This window comes from Hemiscyllium ocellatum, chromosome 42, assembly GCF_020745735.1.
Source record: "Hemiscyllium ocellatum isolate sHemOce1 chromosome 42, sHemOce1.pat.X.cur, whole genome shotgun sequence".
NCBI lineage: Eukaryota > Metazoa > Chordata > Chondrichthyes > Orectolobiformes > Hemiscylliidae > Hemiscyllium > Hemiscyllium ocellatum.
Genome location: NC_083442.1, coordinates 29,573,740 through 29,595,827, shown reverse-complemented (window position 1 = coordinate 29,595,827; position 22,088 = coordinate 29,573,740). Strand labels below are relative to the sequence as shown.

The 22,088-nt window shown below is 44.1% G+C and overlaps 1 protein-coding gene across 1 annotated transcript in view; it reads left to right on the top strand.

Annotated features, from left to right (window-relative positions):
- Positions 1-306: 306 nt before the first annotated feature.
- ccdc33 (coiled-coil domain containing 33) overlaps positions 307-22,088 on the top strand; it is a 271,296-nt gene continuing 249,514 nt past the window's right edge. Inside the window, exons 1-3 of the mRNA XM_060853677.1 lie at positions 307-577; positions 3,076-3,521; positions 6,348-6,515. Of these exons, the coding sequence (XP_060709660.1) occupies positions 307-577; positions 3,076-3,521; positions 6,348-6,515 (885 nt within the window). The remainder of the gene's footprint in view (positions 578-3,075; positions 3,522-6,347; positions 6,516-22,088) is intronic.

Below are 22,088 nucleotides of genomic sequence, written 5' to 3'. Positions count from 1 at the left end.
GAGTCAAACTCCAATGTTGTTCATTTTTTTAATATGTATTAGACAGAACTGAACTGCATTTATGACTATGTGTGTGTGTGTGTAGACATTTTTTATGAATAAAATATGTTTTTGAAATAAAAAAGATCTGTGACCTGGAAATGTTGCTCCTGTCAGATCACTCAAAGGCAACAACAGTTAACTCTCTCTCACTCTCTCTCTCTCTGCAGTAGGACCTGCTTCAGTCCAAGAGTCATTCTGTTTTGACGTTTGAAGTGGGGAAAGTAGTTGCAAAACGTCTTTGCAAACAAGAAAAAAGACTAAAATATGCACAGGTCCCAGTTGAGAATCGAAGATAAAGAGCTCGACTTTGAGTTTGAAATCGTCAATGTTCAGTTTAATGAGGTGGGGCATTACATCCTGAGACTGACTGTGGAAAACCCGCTTCTGGAAGGTTCTGGGACGGGGGTCTGGCTGCAGGTGAACGATGGTGATGTGTTATCCACCAACAGTGGAGTCACTGATGTCATTGAACAGACCAATGTGAATGAAATCCAGGCTGTCCTCAAAAAGAAATTTATTTTCAGGCTTCCTAAAGGTAAAATCATTTTGACTGTTGTTACAGGGAAAGGCAGGAAAGTAGAGTTGGGATGATGAGATCAGCCATGATCTCATTGAAAGGGAGAGTAGACTCTGTGGACTGAATGGCCAACTTCTGCTCCTGTAACTTATGATACACACTAAAAATTCAAAGAATGCAGTTCTTTGTTCAAGGGACATGTGCTGGGCCAATAATTGCCCATTGTAGACAACAATGTAATGAAGGTTCATGGTGCTCAGATTACTTTCTCAAATACTGAGGGGCCCATCCACAGTTTTCAGGGCTTGCCTTTTCTACCTTGCACCCGCTGGAAACCTGAGTTCATTCCGAACTCTGTTAGCCATAACCTAAACTCGCAACAAGTTCCAATTGCCTACTGTTCCTGTGTTCACAAACTGACTTTGTTACCTTGTTTAAAAAATGCTTCCATTGAAAATCCCTATTCTTATCCTCAAATCCCCCCTTCACCTCACCCTTCCCTAACTTTGTAACCTCCTCCAGCCCTACAAACATTTGAGGTCTGCGTACCTCTGACTCTGGCCTCGATTTTAACACTCCTGCAGTGATGACTACGGCTAGTTTATCTAAGTTTAGTTTTAGATTTAGACTTTATTACCATATGTAGATTAGATTAGATTACTTACAGTGTGGAAACAGGCCCTTCAGCCCAACAAGTCCACACCGACCCGCCGAAGCGCAACCCACCCATTCCCCTACATTTACCCAACACTACAGGCAATTTAGCATGGCCAATTCACCTGACCCGCACATCTTTGGATTGTGGGAGAAAACCGAGCACCCGGAGGAAACCCACGCAGACACAGGGAGAATGTGCAAACTCCACACAGTCAGTCGCCTGAGTCGGGAATTGAACCCGGATCTCTGGCGCTGTGAGGCAGCAGTGCTAACCACTGTGCCACCGTGTCACCCACTAAGTACAAGTACAGGAGTACAGTGAAAAGTGTACAATGTTTGCCACACATGGCACCATCTTAGGTAGAAGTACCTAGGTACAAAAAGTTAAGAACAGCGTAGAAAGAAATACAGAAGAAAGTTAAAAGTTAACCATTACAGTCCTTCCTAGTATTGAGTGGAAAAGTAAAGAAATAAAGCTAAAACTTCAATCATGACTGTCTTTCTTAAGTGCTTAGCTATACTGGGACTGCACTCCCTACACGGGCTCTATCTCCCCTGCTTTGGCACACTGGCTCCATCTCCCCTGCTCTCGACACAGTGGCAGATGTTGGCAGATGTGGCAGAGCCTCCATCCCCATGTAAGGCTCACTCCTGGGATCTCAGACTGCCAAGGCCCTGATCCAGGCTCGGTCTGTGAATACCTTCCTTATACCACTTGGCCTTTTTTACCTCATTCTCCTCCTTTAAGTCCTTCTTTAAAACTGCATCCCTCATTGCTTTTGTCATGTCGAATGAGCGTCAGCTCAACTTCTGTCGGATAATGTTTCTTTGAAGCCCCTCGGGCTGTTTTACTATATTATAGATGCTATATCAATTCCAGTCATTGTTGTTCTTACTGCACGATATACATGAAATAAATTTAGAACTCCAATCCACTGCTTGGCCTTCCATTTGAAAACCTTTTCCTAATTTCTTTCCATTGACTTCAGCTGGAGAAGCCTTGAACAGCCAGTCTGAGCAATGTTGTGGTAAACCTTTAAATGGGCAAGGCTGTATTTTCTGTATAATTGACTGGGGCTGATATGATGCCATGACATGTACCATGTGATTCAGACTGTTTTCATTTGCGAGGGAGGAGCTACACAGGTTAGACACAGTTCACCAGCATTGTAAAATCTGCCACCAACATCTCAATTCTTTAATAATGAATACATGTATTTGTGTGTCACTTGGCTCCTAACGCCCCATTGGTGCTTTGATGTTTATTTGCTCATTAGTGTAAAGAAAAGGCGGGAGACAGCACATGTACACTATTTTTCATGTCACAGTCTCCCACGATAATCAATATTCAGTCATTGGATTCTCTGCAGCTTGTGAAGGTTCCTGCATTAAGATGTTTCAGCACAATACCGATTCCTTATGTGGTTCAGTGAGTGGTTCAGTGAGTAACACCCCTTTGTCTCTGGTGCTCGTTTTAAACTCCACTTGAAAGACCTGAATGTAAAATCCAGCCTGCCACCCCACCAAAGCACTGAGTGACTGCAGCGTTGTTGGAGGTGCTGTCTTTCAGATGAGACAGGAAGCTGAGGTCCTGTTCATCTTGGCTGAATGTGAGAGACCCATTGGTACTATTTGGAGAATAGGATGAGAGTTCACATCAATATCTGGGCCAGTATTTATCCTAAAACCAGCACTCAAGACAGATGATCTTATTTATTTCACCGTTGTTAAAGGTGAACGTAAATTGACTGCCCAAGTTTCCAACTGTAATCATAACTTTAATTAATTGTGCAGTACTTTCAGAGAATCTAAGCTTGGGGAAAGTGAAGAAAAATGCAAAACCTTTCTTTGTTTTACAGGTTACTGTCAAAATGATAAGAACCATGATGTACGGTTACGTATTGAAGCCTTCCGAGTAATTGGCACTTCCCTGAACAGTGGAACGAAGGAAGGGGAGGCCTTTTTTGCCATCTATCCTCGCACCAACGCCCCCAGGATAAACATCTTTGCGAAGGAAAACGAAGACTTCTACTGTTACAGCATTATCCTGGCCCTGTTGCGTGTCCAGGATGACGAGCTCACAATGCATTGTGGGAGGATGGCATGTAATGTGTCCTTTCATGAGGTGCGGCACCCGAAGGACGTGGTGTCCCGGACTGACTCCTCGATGCTGCCGAGCAAGGCCGGAGGGTCCCCTGACCTCTCTGCTCCAGGCTCATGCCCAGTGCCAGAGCCGGACATACCTTTAACAGCCTCACCACAACAACGGGTGCCCACTCCAGCATCGCCTTCACCCATCCCTCAGGTAAAGAGCTGAACATATCAATGGCGTTTCCATTTGATTGATGTGAGATGTGTCTCCAGTTGGAAGAAGGATTGTGAATCTAGGTTGTCGAAGTAGCAATGTGAGATATAGACATATGAGTAGGCCTTTCAGTCTTTCCAACCCGTACTACTGTTGTTCATTTCGATCATGGCTGATCTATACTTTATCCCAAGCCTCAAAAAACTCTATTCATGACTGAACACACAGCATTCATGGAGAGAGAGAGAAAACTAACATTTCCAGTTTAGATGACTCTTCATCAGAGTTGATACAAAATGTGAAGGAGGCAGCATTAATGCAGTAGTGGGGAGGTGGAGTGCTGGGGAGAAAGGGATTGATAGAGCAGATTCAGTGATTGGAATGTGAGAATGGCAGGTCAATGGTGTATCTAACATCCCGACTGGAAAGAACAGACTACCCCACTGGAATGGGGGGAAGGGAGAGGACCTGGTGACAGAGAATGTAATAAAGAATGCTGAAAGAAACCCAACATTCTGTTCATCTGGGTTTTGAAATTTTGAGTCAATTCTCGGTCTATCAGGAGGGTTTCGGGAGAGAATTTTAGATTTCCACTATTCTTGTGTGAAGATTGTTTGAAAGCCCAACTCTTTTCCTAACATCTTCCATGTTGAAAATATGTCTTTGATATTGGCAGGACTCCATCTTCTGAGAAACACACCATCCTGACCTGGGTTGACCTACCTGTGATTCTAATGACAAGTTATGATTGACTAATAACCATCCTTTGAACTAAGGAGCAGGAGTAGGCCATCTGGCCCCTTCCAACCTGCTCCGCTTTTCAATAAGATCATGGCTGATCTTTGCATGGACTCAGCTCCACTCACCCGCCTGCTCACCATAACCCTTAATTCATTTACTGGTTCAAAACTATATCTAATTTGCCTGAAAATCATTGAATGAGGTAGCCTCAACTGCTTAACTGGGCAGGGAATTCCACAGATTCACAACCCTTTGGGTGAAGAATTTCCTCCTCAATTCAGTCCTAAAGCTGCTCCCCGTTATTTTGAGGCTATGCCCCCTAGTTCTGGTTTCACCCACCAATGGAAACAACTTCCCTGCTTCTATCTTATCTCTTCCCTTCCTAGTTTTATATATTTCTATAAGACCTCCACCCCCACATTCTTCTAAATTGCAATGGGTATTGTCCCAGTCTACTCAATCTCTCCTCATAAGCCAACCCTCTCAACTCCAGAGTCAACCTAGTGAACTTCCTTTGTACCCCTTTAGTGCCAGTACATTCTTTCTCAAGTAAAGAGACCATAACTGCACACAGTACTCCAGGTGTGGCCTCACTAGCACCCTATACAGCTGCAACATAACCCCTCTGTTTTTAAACTCCATCCCTTTAGCAATGAAGGACAATATTCCATTTGACTTCTTAATTACCTGCTGCACCTGCAAACCAACTTTTTGTGTTGACACTTGTTGGTATTAAACCTCCACTGATGGTTTTGAGTTGTTTTCATCTTAGGATCTTCTTGGTTATCACAAAGGACCAGGCTTGGCCACACATTGGCTTAGCTTCTGCCCAACACTTGTGTGTAATATTTATAAATACCAGAAGACAATTGTACGATTTTAGCTTCAGCATTACAGATACCAGCTGAGTGTTTGTGAATAATCTTAAGGATGATGAATATGCCTATTAAGAAACAAGGCTTCGAATAGCCAAATGCAGCTTGTTTGATGTTTATTTGTTCATGGGATGTGGGTGTTGCTGACAAGGCTAGCATTTGTTACCCATCCCTAATTGTTCTGGAACTGAATGGCTTGCTGGACCATTTCAAAGATTAAGAGGAAGCCGCATTGCTGTGGGTCTGGATCACATGTAGGCCAGACTAGGTAAAGTTGGCAGATTTCCTTCTCTAAAGGGCATTAGTAAACATGACAAGCTCTTTTACCACCATTCACAGAGGTTACATGATCATCATTAGTCTGGCCTTTCCATAGAATCCCTGCAATACATGGGGAGGCGAATCAGTCCATTGAGTCTACACCAACCCTCTCTCACCCACCTCCTACCTCCCCCCAAAAAAACCCTACTCACGTTTCCCAGGGCTAACCCACCTAGCCTGCACTTCCTTGGATACTACACAGCAATTTCCCATGGCCAATCCACCTAACCTGCACATCTTTGCACTATGGAGGTAAACCAGACCACCCAGAGGAAACCCATGCAGACACGGGGAGAATCTGTAAACTCCACATAGACAGTCACCCGAGGCTGGAATTGAACTTGGGCCCCTGGTGCTATGAGGTAGCAGTGTTAACCACTGAACCATTGTGCTGCCCTGATTTTTGTTGAATTCAAATTTCACAATCTATCATGGTGACATTCGAACCCAGGTCCCATGAACGTTAGCCTGTGGTTTTGTATTACCAGTCCAATGACATTACCACCAGACCACCACCTCCCTGCAGATGAGATGGTCACTGATATCAAAGGGACACTTGGTGCAGAGTGTTGTCTCAGTTGCTTACAATGGTAAGTTTCTGCTCTCTAGCCAGTGTTGGGGAATTCCTAGCCAAAACTTGCCAGGTCCATCTTCTATCTGAAGGACCCTGACGAAAACTGCTCCCTGTCTCTTTCAATTGATATTTGTTCATGGCGTGAGGGCATCATTGGCTGAACTAATAGTTATTGCCCATCTCTAATGACCTGCCTTCATGAACCACTGCAGCCTATGGTGTACAGTTCACCTACAGAGCTGGTGGGAAGGAAGGTCCAAGATTTTAACCATTTACTGTTTATAACATTCTTTTGTTCCAACATCTCACCCACAGGCTGGAACTGCAGAAGTAACCAATCAGGAGCCTCCTGAAGAAAGTCCATCTCCTAGTCTAGCAGAGGAGTGCACTAACCATCAACGGTTGCCAAGCGATTCCAGCTTCCATCTTTCATCACCTGCAGGTACTCCTGTGAGGATGCCTGAAGGACCTCCTTACACACACGTGAGTTGCCATGGAGATTCTCAAGGGTCTGGCAGTTCAAGGGGGTGATCTAATGGAAGTGTTTGAGATTTGAATGGATTTAAAAGGGTGTTTGGGCAAGTGATTCGCTCATCTGCAAGAAATCAAGAAGGAAGAGACGTAGTTTTGAAATCAGTCGTTCACGGTGACGTCGAGAAATTCTTTTTCACGTGAGAGGTAGTGGAAATCTGGAAGTTTTTCCTCTAACAGGCTGGGGATATTGGTGTTGCTTGGACCTGGATCAGATGGGTAGTTTATTTTTGTGGCTTGGGGGGGCTTCTCACTTGAGGGAAACATAAGGTCATCCAGAATTCTCCTGCACAGTGAGTCCTGTCCCTCCCATCGCCCCCTGTGTTCGCTGACCCCCAGCTGGCTTCTTCCCTATCTAACATCTTGATTTTAAAATTCTCCTGCTTTTTTTATTGAGATGTTGGCATCACAGGCAAGGCTAGCCTTTGATGCCCACTGCGAATTAAACTGAGTGGCTAGCTTGGGCAAAGGCAGTTAAGAGACAACCATGTTGCTGTGGATTTGGAGCTGCATGTAGGTCAGACCAGATGAGGATGGCAGATTTCCTTCCCTAAAGGGCAATAGATGATCGTTTATAACAATTGACAATAATTTCTTGGTCATCCGTGGATTTGATTCTAGATTTTAACTTTTAACAATTGAATTTGAATTCTACAATTGGCTATGCTGGGATGTTAACCTACATCCCCAGTCATTATCCTGGAGCTCAATATTGCTAGCCCAGTTACCAACACACCATTGCCTTTTCATTTTGATGGGTTCCGTTGCAGTGGGCTTCTGTCACATACAGCTTGCAGTCCCAGCAGCGGCCACTGATCCCAGTGGCGATGTTGAGACTGGAGAGCAGCCGGCCATTTGATTTGGGTGGGGGTTGGGGATGAGGTGGGGGCAGCTCTCGCGGACAGGACCTCTCCCACGGGGTTGTGCTGGGCTGTATATTGGGATGTAGGGAGGACCAGCTAAATGGAGGGGGCTCACCTTGGATTTTCCACTGGCTGGTTGGGGCACTACACCCAATGCAAACCCAGGCTTTGCAGTTCAGGGCCCATTATTATTGAAAGGGTGTTGAGGGACTTGAAGCATATGCAGCTGAGGGAATAGTATAGAAACATTGCATTGGGAGTTAGTCCGACCATAGGATAGGATAAGGTGGAGGTGAATGGAATAAAACTCAAGAGAAACATAAAAATGGACTTGCTAAATTTTTGTTTGATGGCTATTTGTTTTGTTCAATCATGGGATATGGACATTGTCCATATTTATTGACTATTTATCCCTAATTGGTCAGGTATTTTTAATTAACTTAGGATATCTGGTCAGCATGGATGAGTTGGATCGAAAGGTCTGTTTCCATGCTGTACAACTCTGTGACTCTAAGAGCATTGCTGTTGGTCTCCATAAGAACAAAAGAACCCAGGAGAAGGAGTCAACCATCTGGCCCCTCCAGCCTGCTCCATCATTCAATAAGATCATGGTTGATCTTTTCATGGACTCAGCTCCACTCACCCGCCCACTCACCATAACCCTTAATTCATTTACTGGTTCAAAACTCTGTCCATCTTTGCCTGAAAAACATTCAACGAGGTAGCCTCAACTACTTCACTGGGCAGGGAATTCCATAGATTCAGAACCCTTTGGGTGAAGAAGTTCCTCCTCAACTCGTCTGAAATCTGTTTCCCCTTATTTTGAGGCTATGGCCCCAAGTTCTAGTTTTGCCCGCCAGTGGAAACAACTTCCCTGCTTCTATCTTATCCGTTTCCTTTCTAATTTAGTGCGTTTTTATAAGATCTCCCTAATGAAGTCACGTGTAGGTCAAAACAGAGTTTTCTTCTCTAGAGAATAATGAACCAGATGAGTTCTTTACCTGACAATCAACAACAGTTTAATTAGACTCTTAAATCCAGAATTTTTATTGGATTCAATTCCACCATCTGCCAAGGTGAGACTTGATCCCAGGTCCCCCGAGCATGACCTGGGTCTCTGGAATGGGTTTAGTGATTAGGCCATCCTATTGTAGTTACTGAGCAACTATCCTTCTAAATATGCAGTGTCAGGATCAGAGGGCATCTGGCAGCTATGAGTATGGACTCCAGAGAGTCAGGGAAGAGGAGAAGGTGAGCAGAATGGAATCAACAAGAACTGAACCTTTTCTGCCTAGCATTGAGAAAGGAGGAGCACAGTCATTGAGGAGGCAAAGGCAGATGGTCAGGGCCTCTGTTCATCTGTACAATGCTTTTCCCTTTTCAATTAAAAGATGTGGCCTTGAAATGTTGCCTTCACAGAAAAGGCATTCTGTAAAACCTCTGCCAAAGAAGAGGGAGCGCTTGTTACACATTGAAGTAGATCAATCTCACCTCATTTACTGGCAAATTGTAATCAATGAACCTTGTGACAGTCACTTACAAAATAATTGGATTTATGGGTTAGTTTCCCTTCCCCCGCCCCAACCACATCTGATTCTTTTCCTAATGGCAAGGCTAAAGTGCAATCTGGATTGTTCTCTGTTATTTTCATTATTTATTGCGAAGAATGTGCACATCGCTGGGAGAACTAACATTTATTGTGTGTGGTTGCTGACAGTATTCAGACCTTGCACCACCCTGGCACTCAGTGGCTGCAGGTTTTGCAGAGAAATATTAATTTTTTGCTGAGACCTGGTGTCAGTGCCTGAAATCTTTCCGAAATTCTTTATAGATCCATGCAGCCTGTTGATTGTGAACTTACTTCTGGAGGAACAGGAGTTAGAAGCATTCTGAAAGAGATTTAAATTTGTTTCCTCATGATTCCCAGTTTGATTAGCACCTCACTATATTTTGCAGAAAGCAATGTGTTGCAAATGCCAGGCAATCACCATCTCTGACAGGACAGAATCTGACTATCACCCTTGTGACATTCAACAGCATAGCAATCACTGAAACCCCTACAATTACCGTTGACTAGGTTACCATTGACCAGAAACTGAAGTGGACAAATCATTTCAATTCTCTGGCTACAAGAATAAGTCAGAGGCTAGGAATCCTGCAGTGAGTACTTCATCTCCTGACTTCTTAAAACCTGTCCTCCATCTACAAGGCTCAAGTCAGGAGTGTGATGGAATACTCCCCACTTGGCCGGACCAGTGCAGCTCCAACAACACTCAAGAAGCTTGACACCATCCGGGACTAAGCAGCCCACTTGATTATCATCATGTCTACAAGCATTCAGTTCCTCCACCTCTGACGCTCCGTAGTTGCAGTGTGTACTATCTACAAAATGCATTGCAGAAATTCATCAAGGATCCTCAGAAAACATCTTCCAAACCCGTGACCAGTGTTAGAAGCACAAGGGCAACAGATACATGGGGACACCACCCCCTGCAATTTCCCCTCCGCGCCACTCACCATCCTGACTTGGAAGTATATCGGTATTCCTTCAGTGTCGCTGGGTCAAAATCCTGGAACTCCTTCTGTAACAGCATTGTGGATGTACCGACAGCATGTGAAGTGCAGCAGTTCAAGAAAGCAGCTCACCATCACCTTCTCAAAAGGCAATCAGAGACAGGCAATAACTACTGACCCACCCAGCAATGCCCACATCCTGTGAGTGAATAAAAACAATCTTGAATTTCTATAGCACCTTTGATGAATTCAGTACAACCCAAACTGCTTTACAGCCAACAAAGTATTTTCTGAAATGGGTCACTTTTGAAATGTAGGACATTGTGAGGTTGCGATAAATGTGCAGTCTTGCCTTTCATTGCAGCACAGGCAATGTTGGTGGACATGATAACGTTACTGGACTAGCAATCCTTGGAGTTATGTGTGTTCAATTCCCACTGTAGCAGCTAAAAAAAGCTCTACATCTGAAAGCTAACCTCAACAATGGGCAATTGAACCGTCATCAACTGTCACAGAAACCTATCTGGTTTGTTAATGTCCTCTGGGAGGGATGTCTGTCATTGTTACCAGAGCTTAGGTTAGAGTGGTGCTGGAAAAGCACAGCAGGTCAGGCAGCATCCGAGGAGCAGGAAAATTGACGCTTCGGGCAAAAGCCCTTCATCAGGGATGGCTGAAATGTTGATTTTTCCTGCTCCTCGGAAGGTACTTGCCCTGCTGTGCTTTTCCAGCACCACTCTGATCTAAACTCTGGTTTCCAGCATCTGCAGCCCTCACTTTTGCCATTGTTACCAGGTCTAGCCTTGTTGGCAAGACCAGCTTTTAATGCTCACCCCTCATTGTCCCTTAAACAGAGTGCCTTGCTCTCCCTAATTCTGGAGAATGATCTGGAGTCTCATCCAGGGTAAAGGTGGTAGATTTCCTTCCCTGAGGGCCATGTGTGATGCCTGACTTGCCATGCTTTTCCAGTGCCACACTTTTCAACTGCCATTGGTGACCCAGATGAGTTATTATAACATTGGATGGTAGTTGCATTGTCATTATTGCCGGGCATCGCTTTATGTTCCAATGTTATTTATTGATTTCAAATACCACCTGACAGGGTATGAACCCATTTCTCCAGATTGGTAGTCTTAGTCAGGGGATTACTAATCTAGGTGATATCACTATCATGCCAGTCTCTTCAAATTCGATGATTAAAAATCAATTTGAAAGCCACTCTCAGTAATGATGAGCACGAGAACACTAATCGATTGTTGTGAAAACCCAATGCTCTTTAAGGAAGGAAATTTGCCATCCTTGAGTGGCCTGGTTTACATGTAACTCCAAACCCACAGGTGACCTTTAACCACCCTCTGAAAGGCATAGCAAGCTACTCCATTCAAGGCCAATTCGGGATTGATTACAAACGCTGGCCTGGCCAGTGACGCCCAAATCCTGTGAAAGAGTGAGGAAGAGAAATTTCGCAAAAGACCCAGAGGAGAAATGCAGAGGCCTTTTGACACTGTGGGGTATAATGTGCTGCCTGAATAGTTGGTGGAACCAGATACAATGGCAAATGGGTGAATGTTTGTGAAAGAAACTTGCAGGAAACTGGCGAAAGATGATATAGGACAGATTGGAGAGCTCTTTTGATTTGATTTGATTTATTGTGATCAGATGTACCTAAGCACAGTGAAAAGTTTGGTGTTGGTATGGTCAGATCATAACAAACAAGGACACAAGGTACTTGGACAGAGCGTGGCATACAAGGTGATGACTGCACAGGAGATACACAAAAGCAAGGTCAACATTAGATTTGAAATTAGAGAGGTCCATTCAGCAGTCTGACAACAAGGAGAGAAGAAGCTTTTCTTGAACCTGTTGGTGCATGTGTTCAAGCTTCTGTAGCTTCTGCTTGGCACATGTTTAATGAGTTGAATGGCCTCCTACTTTGCTGTGGGACTCCACAATTCCCACATCGTGTGTGCTTAATGCGGGAGGGTAGGTTAGTGTTTCTGATCAATGACTTTTCAAGCTTTTTTTTAATGCAGTGTATGCAGCGACAAAGGAGGTGGGAGATAATAGTCCATTTTTCACTGGAGAGTAAACGACGCTGCTGTTACGTGTATGGGAAGTTTAAAGCTATAAACTCAAGGTTCAGAGGCTCTTTATAAGTCACTAATGCTCTACCCTCTTGGTTTTATGATCTTGTACAAAATACCTTTTAACGCCTGCCTATTATCTCTAATTATCTGTATGATTAAGCCGTGTGACAGCTGAAATGTTAAAAGGTTGTTTCGATTTACATTCAGAGAAGACACCAAAACAGTAGTTAACTGCTGCAGCTATGGAAACAATGAGCTGTGAGTGTTTGCCGCATAATTGACTTGTAGCGCTAGCACATTGAGAGACAGGAGGGAGGGAGAATTATAAAAATAGTTTATGAAAGGGAAAAACTATCACTGCCTGCTGTGATCGGATTAATCTCTCTGCTAGAGAAAAAAGGCTTGCATTTCCATAGCACCTTTTACGACTTGAGGACATCCTGAAGCATTTTACAGCCAATGGACTGTCCTTGAAGTGTAAAGGTCATTGTGCCATAGTCCCAGACGTCTGCTGTCTCATTAGAGAGTAGACAGGCCAGAGAACTCCTTCAAAGTGGACATTCTTTGAAAAGACTTCACAGTGAAATAAACCTAGTCAGAGACAAAAAAAATAACTGCAGGTGCTGGAATCCCAAGTGGAATCTACCTTGGATTCCAGAATTTAGTGTTTTGCTCTCTCATTAGAGAGAGCCGACTGGTAGTTTAACGTGAGGGTCACCGCACCTCAGGCAAGGGGAGAAGTTGAGAAGGCAAGGCCTTCATGGTAATCTTAGCCTGACACAGGAATCGAACCCATGCTGTTGATGTCACTCTGCATTAAAAATCAGCCCAACTGAGCCTACTGACCCCCCGTCTGTGTCATAATATTAGATTACTTGCAATGTGGAAACAGGCCCTTTGGCCCAACAAGTTCACACCAACCTGCTGAAGCGCAACCCACCCAGACCCATTCCCCTACATTTACCCCAGTACCTAACACTACAGGCAATTTAGCATGGCCAATTCACCTGACCTTGGGAGGAACCCAGAGCATCTAGTGGAAACCCGCGCAGACACAGGGAGAATGTGCAAATTCTGCACAGGCAGTCGCCTGAGGCTGGAATGCGAACCCAGGTCCCTAGTGGTGAGGTAGCAGTGCTAATCACTGAACCACCGTGTCACCCTGTCCATTGTACTTCTAATATTTTATCATAACTGACTATTAAGTTATTAATATTCAACATTTTTGATACTAGTAAAAGTTTAAACTGTGACCCTCGTTGGTTTAATTCGAGTAAACTCTAAAGTTTCAGATTCTTCAAAAAAACTAACAATTGCACTGGAGTCTATTGAGACTGTAATAAGAGCAGACTCCCATGGAGGTGTGATAATTGACCAGATAACCTGTTTTTGTGGTCTTGATTAAGGTTTAAATATTGACCAGGACACCAGAGAGAACTCTGCAGCTGTCCTTCAAAATAGCACCAAGGTCTCTTTTAACCTTCAGCTGGGAGGAAAGGTAGGGCCTTGGTTTACTGGCTCATCTGAAAGACAGCACCTCTGACAGTGCAGCATCTCCTTCAGCACTGCACTGGAGTGCCAGCACTAGGTAACATGTTTCAGTCTCTGTTGTGGCACTTGAAGCCACAACCTTGGGCAATGCATTTTATTTATGGATCAGCTCAATGGTCAATGATCTGCTGGGAATAAGCTGAAATGTCCACAGCTGTCAGATTGGGACTGAGGAGTGTTATAATGAAGACGAACACTGGTGTGCTCAGCTGTATGTGAAGATAAACGGGATCGTGGCTGTTTTCCTGGCCCCTTGATACAGCTGATCTAACTCCTGATTACAGCTCAATATAAACATTGATAACAGCTTGGCCTGGCAATGCAGCCTGTTTATTGGGGCTGTAAAGGAAGGAGAGACCAAGATATGAGCTGCTGTAGAATAAACAGTGACAGTCCAGTTTGCTGTTCAAACCACCAGGAGGAAACTAGAAGCACTGTCAGTGAGTAATAACTGGGGATTCTGCAACAGTCCCTCAGGCGTTTAGGGGAGGGGCAGGAGCTCCCACAGTCCAAAGATGTGCAGGTCAGGTGAATTGGCCATGCTAAATTGCCTGTAGTGTCAAGGGTAAATGTAGGGGAATGGGTCTGGGTGAGTTGTTCTTCACAGGGTCGGTGTGGACTTGTTGGGTTAAAGGGCCTGTTTCTACACTGTAGGGAATCTAATCTAAGGGGGTGATGAATGCATTCAGTTCATGAAGGCTTTTGCTGTCCTCAGTACACACAGGTTGGGAAGCCTGTGCTATAGCTGGAAACAAGGCAGTAAACATCAATGTAGTGAGGGGTAGGGACCAAAGTTCTGTCGAACTTTTCTATATTATGTGCCTCCTGCCTGCTGCATTGCATAGTGTGTTGCAGATCGCCGTGTGTCCCTGTACTCTTGCAGTTTAGAGAAAACGTTGGTCGCGGTATCAGAGCAGGATTCAGAGGTTCTTCATATAGAAACAGCTGTAAGAAGCTTAAAAGCAAAGTGTTTGGACTATGAGCCTAAACAGTGATATTTGACACATACAGTGGATAATTATAATAATAATAATTATATATCTATAACATTCTAATATCTAATTGTTTTCTCAATTATATTAATAATATGTTGAGGATCAATATATTGGCTAAAAGAGTGAGGTCTCCCAGCTCCCTCCATGGCTCAACCTGATTGCCTCTGGATTGACTCAAATCCAGCCTTATTTATTGACTGATTGATTTCTTGTTGTCACATGTACCGAGATGCAGTGAAAAGTATTATTTTGCATGCTTTACAGGCAGATTGTACCGTACAAAGTGCATCAGAGTAGCAGACCAGAGCGCAGAATACAGTGTTACAGCTGTAGAGAAGGTGCAGAGAGAGAATTCAACATTAACATTTGAGAGGTCTGTTCAAAAGTCTAATAACAGCAGAAAATAAGCTGTTCCTGAATCTGTTCGTATGTGTATTGAAACTTTTATATCTTTTGCTCGACGGAGGAGGGTGGAAGAGAGTATAACCGGAGTGGAGGGGTGTTTGATTATGTCGGTTCTTTTCCTTGGCAGCAGGAAGTCTAGATGGAATCAGTGGATCAGGAACTGGTTTGCGTGATGGACTGGGCTGTGTTCATGATTCTCTGTAGCTTCTTGAGGTCTTGGGAAGAGCAGATGCCGAACCGTGCTGTGATGCTTCCAGATAGGATGTTTTGTATAGTGCATCTCTAACGGTTGGTAAGATTCTTTGTGGACATGCTGAAGTTCCTTAGCCTTCTGAGGAAGTAGAGATATTGTTGTGTTTTATTGACTGTTATGTCAATGTGGGGTGGACCAGGACAGATTATTGATGATCAATGATCCCCCATGTACCTATCTTGGCCCAAATTGTCCCTTGGCCGCAGCACACCTCTGCCCCACCCCCCAATACTCTGACAATTGTGTTGCGGTCTCACTGTTTCGGAGCCCTATGACTGTGTAATAATGGAGTTTCACTGTACTCCGTATGATGAGCTTATTAGTGAATTTTCAGTTTGTGTGTCTATCTTGTATATTCCAACAGGCCGAAAACATTTTCTGCAAGGCTTTTTTATAAATTAACGTTTGTCCCTCAATCAATAACACAAAATATAAGCGATTAGCTGCACAATCACAAGGCTGCTTGTGGAAGTACGTGGAACACTAATTGGTTGCTGCGTTACAACAGGGTCAACGCTGTACAAAGTACTTTGTTGGCTGTAAAGCTTTTTTAAAGGTGCTACATAAATGCAAGTCTACCTTTTTTAATAACAAGGATGTTGTCAGTGTTGTGACGTTGTAAGTGCGACAGGATGATTGTGATATAGTGCAAAACTTATGTGTAAAAATTAGTCTTATGATCCCTTGTAGCATTCATTGTGTAAAAAAATCATATCTAGATGTTAATTGTTACTCAGCACAAAATCTTCCTAGCAAGCAGGTCAGGCAGCATCTGAGGAACAGGAAAATCATCAGGAATGCCTGAAACGTCGATTTTCCTGCTCCTCAGATGCTGCCTGACCTGCTGTGCTTTTCCAGCACCATTCTAATCTTGACTCTAACCTCTGCAGTCCTCATTTTTGCCTACAAAATCTTCTTACTTCAGATGTTTGTTTATTTGGCATCTGGGGTTGGCCTGGTGGTGGTGAGCTGCCTTCTTGAACCGCTGCAGTCTTTGTCAGGTTCTCCCCCCACCCCCCCCCACTTCCCCCCACCCCACCACACCCCTTACCTGCCCCCCACACTGTTGTTAAAATGGCAATGCGAGGTCAGTGATGGATGAGGGCTAGTTTATCTCAAAGTAACCCAACAGCTGAGCGACAAGGACCCTGGAGAGAACACCCCCGTCCCTTTTTCAAAGCAGTGGCCTGGGATTGGCTTCCATCTAGCTGAGAGGGCAGACAGGATTACAGTTTCAAATTGCATCCCAAAGCCATGATGTGGAGGTTCCGGTGCTGGACTGGGGTGGACAAGGTCACAAGTCACACGACGCCAGGTTATAGTCCAACAGGTTTATTTGAAATCACAAGCTTTCAGATCACTAATCCTTTGTCTGGTGAAGACGGAGGGACAGACTCCACCTGATGGAGGTGCAGTGCCCCGAAAGCTTGTGATTTCAAATAAACCTGTTGGACTGTAACCGGGTGCCGTATGATTTCTGACCTCATCCCAAAGACAGTACTGCCCACAATCCAACAGGCCCCTCAAGCGTCAATCTAAATTGTAAGCCTTCTGAACCTGTGACCTTCTCCCAGCGAACCGAATACAGTTCTCATTGAGTCACAGAGGAAATCTTTCTCTGTATAATGTATGTAACCACTGTATAACATCTGTGTAATGTGCCGACACATTACATTTTACAGAAGCTTGGAGTACAACGAATGATTTGTAGAGGATTGCAACATCAACGACGCTTACTCAATGCTTTCATTGCTATGTTGTTTTATGGGAGGCCTAAAGAGATTTGAAATAAATGAGATAAGCCTGCACTAAAATAACATCCAGAACAATGTGTAAACGCATTCAGCTTCACATATTATATCCTGTGCAGTAACTTTGGGGATAACATCTCCACAACGTAATACTGCCACTAAAATATTTCACCGTACCATGAAATAGTTTGAAATATAATATAGATGTGTGTTATAGCTTGTGTGAACAACTGTAATAAAAAAACTATTTATCTTGGGCTATTTTCTTCCAGGGACTGCATGTAATATTTATCCTTTAACAGTGTAAGTGATTGTGTTTCTGAATTAATATGGATAGCATTCTGCTCAAGTGAAAGCCTAATTCATCAGTGTTGACAGTAACTAGACAGCAACAAACTGTAGGGCTATTTGCCGAGCTACTGCTCATAGGAGCAGCAAGGATTGTGCTTTTAGAGCCCATTGTATCGTCAGCTATCAAGGGGGATATCAGTGAAAGTTTGAGCATCTTGGCTGGCATTTTGAACAAAGCTGGCCTGAAGCCTTTCAACAATAGATTAGCATAGCGCCCAATTTTTGGTGTTTTTTAAAAACTCATTTGTGGGATTGAATTGAATTGCATTGAATTAAATTTATTGTCACGTGTACCGAGGCAAAGTGAAAAGCTTTGTCTCACGAGCAATACCGGCAGATCACTGAGTTAAGTAGCAGAGATAAGTAGCTAATAGGTAAATAGCGGCAAAAACAAAAACACAGGTACAGGCGACCATTAAGAGTTTGTAAGTTTATTCAGTATTTTAATAACAGTAGGGTAGAAACTGTTTTGAAACTGGCTGGTGCGTGTTCAGGCTTCTGTACCTTCTTCCTCATGGAAGAGGTTGTAGAAAGACATTGCCAGAGTGGGATGGATCTTTGAGAATGCTGGCGGCCTTTCCTTGACAGGAGGCCTGGTAGATGGATTGTATAGATGGGAAGTTGGCCTCAATGATTGTCCGGCCGAGTTCACCACTCTCTGTAACCAGCTATGATCTTGAATGGTACAGTTACCATACAGAGTGGAAACAGGCCCTTCGGTAGGTAGTCATGCATCCAGACAGAATGCTCTCGATGGCGCACCTATAAAAGTTGGCGAGGATATTTGCATCATGCCAAATATCCTCAGTTGCCTGAGGAAGACGAGACATTGTTGGGCCTTTGTAACCAATGCATCCACATGAAGAGTCTAAGAAAGCTTGTTGTGGGTGTTACTGGCTGGGCCAGCATTTAATGCCCGTCCCTAGTTGCCCTTGAGAAGGTGGTGGTGAGCTACCTTTTTGAACTGTTGCAGTTCACCTCCTGTGGGTTGACCCACAATGCCCTTAGGGAGGGATTTCCAGGATCTTGACCCAGCGACCATGAAGGAACGGCGATATATTTCCAAGTCAGGACAGTGACTGGCTTGAAGGGGAACTTGCTGGTGGTGGCGTTCCTTCTTTCTGCTGCCCTTATTGTTACTGTTAATAATGTAGACCCAGGAGGCACTGCAGACAGGGCAAAAAGGAGTGTACTAGAACGGAGAGGTTATAATGGTGCTGTCTGAGAATCTTTGGTGAATTTCATTGCTGTGGTTCTGGAGTCACATGTAGGCCAGACCAGATAAGGACAGCAGTTTCTTTCCCTGAAGGATATTAATGAACCACATGTATGTTTCTAACAATTGGCAATGGTTTCATGATCATTATTAGACTCTCACAGTCATCATTAGACTCTTAATTCCAGATTTTTATTACATTCAAATTCCACCATCTGCCATATTGGGATTCGAAGTCTTGGACCCCAAAACACTACCTGGGTCTCTGGAGTAATAGCGTTGTTCAGGGGGACTGCTGGTGATAGTATCACTAGGTCATTGGCCATGCCCGAGAGAAGTGAGAAATTCAGGAGAAAAGAGTAGAATTGCTGCCTTTTTGGGGCAGCACAGTAGCTCAGTGGTTAGCACTGCTGCCTCACAACGCCAGGGTCCCGGGTTCAATTCCTGCCTCGGGCAACTGTCTGTGTGGAGTTTGCACATTCTCCCTGTGTCTGCGTGGGTTTCCTCTGGTTTCCTCCCACAGTCTAAAGATGTGCAGGTCAGGTGAATTGGCCATGCTAAATTGCCCTTTGTGTTGGGTGGATTGGTCAGGGGTAAATATAGGGGGGGGGGGGGCGGGTTTCTCACCAGAGGGTCGGTGTGGACTTGTTGGGCTGAAGGGCCTGTTTCCACTCTGTAGGTAATCTAATCTAATCTTTCTGAGGCATTGAAGCGAGTATCACAGATTCATTTACAGGGAAGCTCAACAAGTACATGAAGGGAAGAGAACGATGTCTCCATTGGCTGAGATAGAGTGATGTGGAGCACAAACATCTGGTCTGAGCTGTCTGTTTCCGAGCTGCAAAATTCGATGTAACACATTTCAGAATCAAGTTCCTGACATCGCAATGAATCAACTCCATGCCCAAGGGAATGTTGGATTTTTTGAAAATCATTTGCTAGTTTCAACTGACACCCAAATTCCGATTCAGCTCAAACTATTCAGTTTAGATTCAGAAACCACTTCCTCATTCAAGGGAAGAACAAACTTAAATGTACAAGTTCTTAGCCCAGCCGCGGGAATTTCCGAACCACTTTACAAGCTAGTGTGTTAACTTTTGAAGTCTGGTCAGTGTTACCAATTAGGAAACTGGGAGAGCAATGTTTTAGAATTCAAGATTTCCACGACCTTTAACTGTTACAGATTTCACCCTGAATAAGCCAGTTGGAATTTTGAGATCTTGGCTTTGTGTTGCTCGACCAGAAATTCTCGAACTATGTTTAATCAACCCAGTTCAGAGATGGCATGACACACCTCTGAAATGGATGAAACTTAGAATCATAGAAACCCTACAGTGCGGAAGCAGGCCATTCGGCCCATCAAGTCCACACCGGCCCCTCTGAAAGCATCCAAACCAGACTCATCCCCCTGTGCTATCCCTGTAACCCTGCATTTCCCACAGATAATCTACTGAACCTCTGTATCCATGGACAAAATGGGCAACTTCACATGGCCAATCCTCCTAACCTGCAGATCTTTGGATTATGGGAGGAAACTGGAGCACCCAGAGGAAACCCATGCAGACACGGGGAGAATGTGCAAACTCCTCACACAGAGTCACCCGAGACTGGAATCGAAGCTGGGTCCCTGGCACTGTGAGATAGTCGGGACACTAACACTGCACCATAAGCACCTAAAAAAAGTAGCTCTATATCTACCTTCCCAACTCCTTTAATCATTTTAACTATCTCAATTTGATCTCTCCTAAATTGTTTCTGCTCAGATCCTGGTTCATTCTCAGATTGAGGTGTTTCATTTACACAGTTAGAGATGAGCAGATCTATAGAATATTTAATGTGGGCACAGGATATGAAACTTGCCTTAAATAATGTACCAAGCTAATATTTCCTGTGAGGGTTCAGATAAGATGTGAGTTATTACTTGAGTCTCTCAGATAGTGACTTTTGGACTCTGTTGGCGATAAAATGTATTCTGCAAATTGCTTCTGAAATCTCAGTGATAATCTAAACCGGTGCCCTGAAGGGATTATTAGTGTTTGCCGTTTATATTTCAAACTCTCAATAGGCAAAATCCGTAATGAAAGGAAGTTGCAAGTCTTTGTAGAACATTCTAAAATTGTAATTCATTTCTCGAACTTTAAAGAACGGGAGGATAATGATATTCATGAAAAATATCAAGGCAACATGCTAGAAAGTACAGGTTTCTTCCTTGTGGGAAAAGTATGAACTTGCATTTCTATAGCGCCTTTCACATCCTTGGGCTTTCAAAGCCGAGTCATAATGATGTTGGAAATACAGCAGCTCATACATGGATCCCACATCCAGCTAAAGGCCAAATTAGCTGTTTCCTTAATGATTGAGGGTTTGACATCTCCAAAATATCTTTTTCCAAAACATTACCATGCACTCTTTACGGTCCACCTGAGAGATGTCAGGGCCTCTGTTAGATACCTAAACTGAAAGATGGCGTCACCACTCCTTTGATGGTGGATCAAGATTTTCTGGCCAAGCTATTTTTGCCTCTCTCTTGTGGTGATGTGCGGGTGTTGGTGTGCGGGGCTCTACTGGCAATGAGCGCCATGTGCTAAAAAGGGGATTTGAGCCACATGATCAGATTCAACAGTGGGAAAGCTGCCCAGTGAGCCAGGTCCGAGAATGGACGGTGCTGCCAACAAATACAAAGTTGGTTCGAGGTCTCCATGTGACTCTCGGCCATACACATCAGGACCATCACATGTGTCTTCATAATGTTGAAGAAAACTCTGAGAAATCACTACAGTACAGATACAAGCCATCGTACCCGCACTCTCTGATCATTTGAACTCAGTCCCAGCACCCTGCCTTTTCCCCTGTAACCCTGAAAACTGTCCCTATGCTAATTTTTAAAAACCTCACTCATGGGATGAGGGGCATCTCTGGCCAGGCCAGCATTTATTGCCCATCCCTAATTGCCCAGAGGGCAGTTAAGAGTCAACCATATTGCTGTGGGTCTGGATTCACATTAGGCCAGACCAGGTAAGGATAGTAGATTCCTTCCCTAAAGGACATTAATGAATCCACAATGGATTCATGGTCATCATTAGACCCTCACTTCCAGATTTAAATTACACCAACTGCTGTGGGGGGATTCGAAACTGGCTCATCAGAGCATTATCTGGGTCTCTGGGTTAGACGTCTAACGTTAATACCACCAGGACATTGCTCCCCCCCTCACCGCCTTAATTTCAAAACAGCAAGTATTGGAAAAACTGGAGCCTGTTGACTTTATCATGGTGTTCTCAGGAGATTAATTAATCCGGTAGACTTGCAGGATAGTCCTGGAGGTTTGGGACCCTTACAGATGAGGTTCCGAGGGAATAAATATTGCAGAATGGCTCTCAGTGAAACTGACTGGCCCAGGGTTTGATTGTTAGTCTACAGTCTTTTATTCATGTACAGACTGCACTTCCTGAGTGTTGGAGAAATTCTGCAGGTCTGGCGATATCTGTGGAGGGAGAAACAGAATTAACATTTTGAGCCCCATAGGACTCTCCTTTGGAACA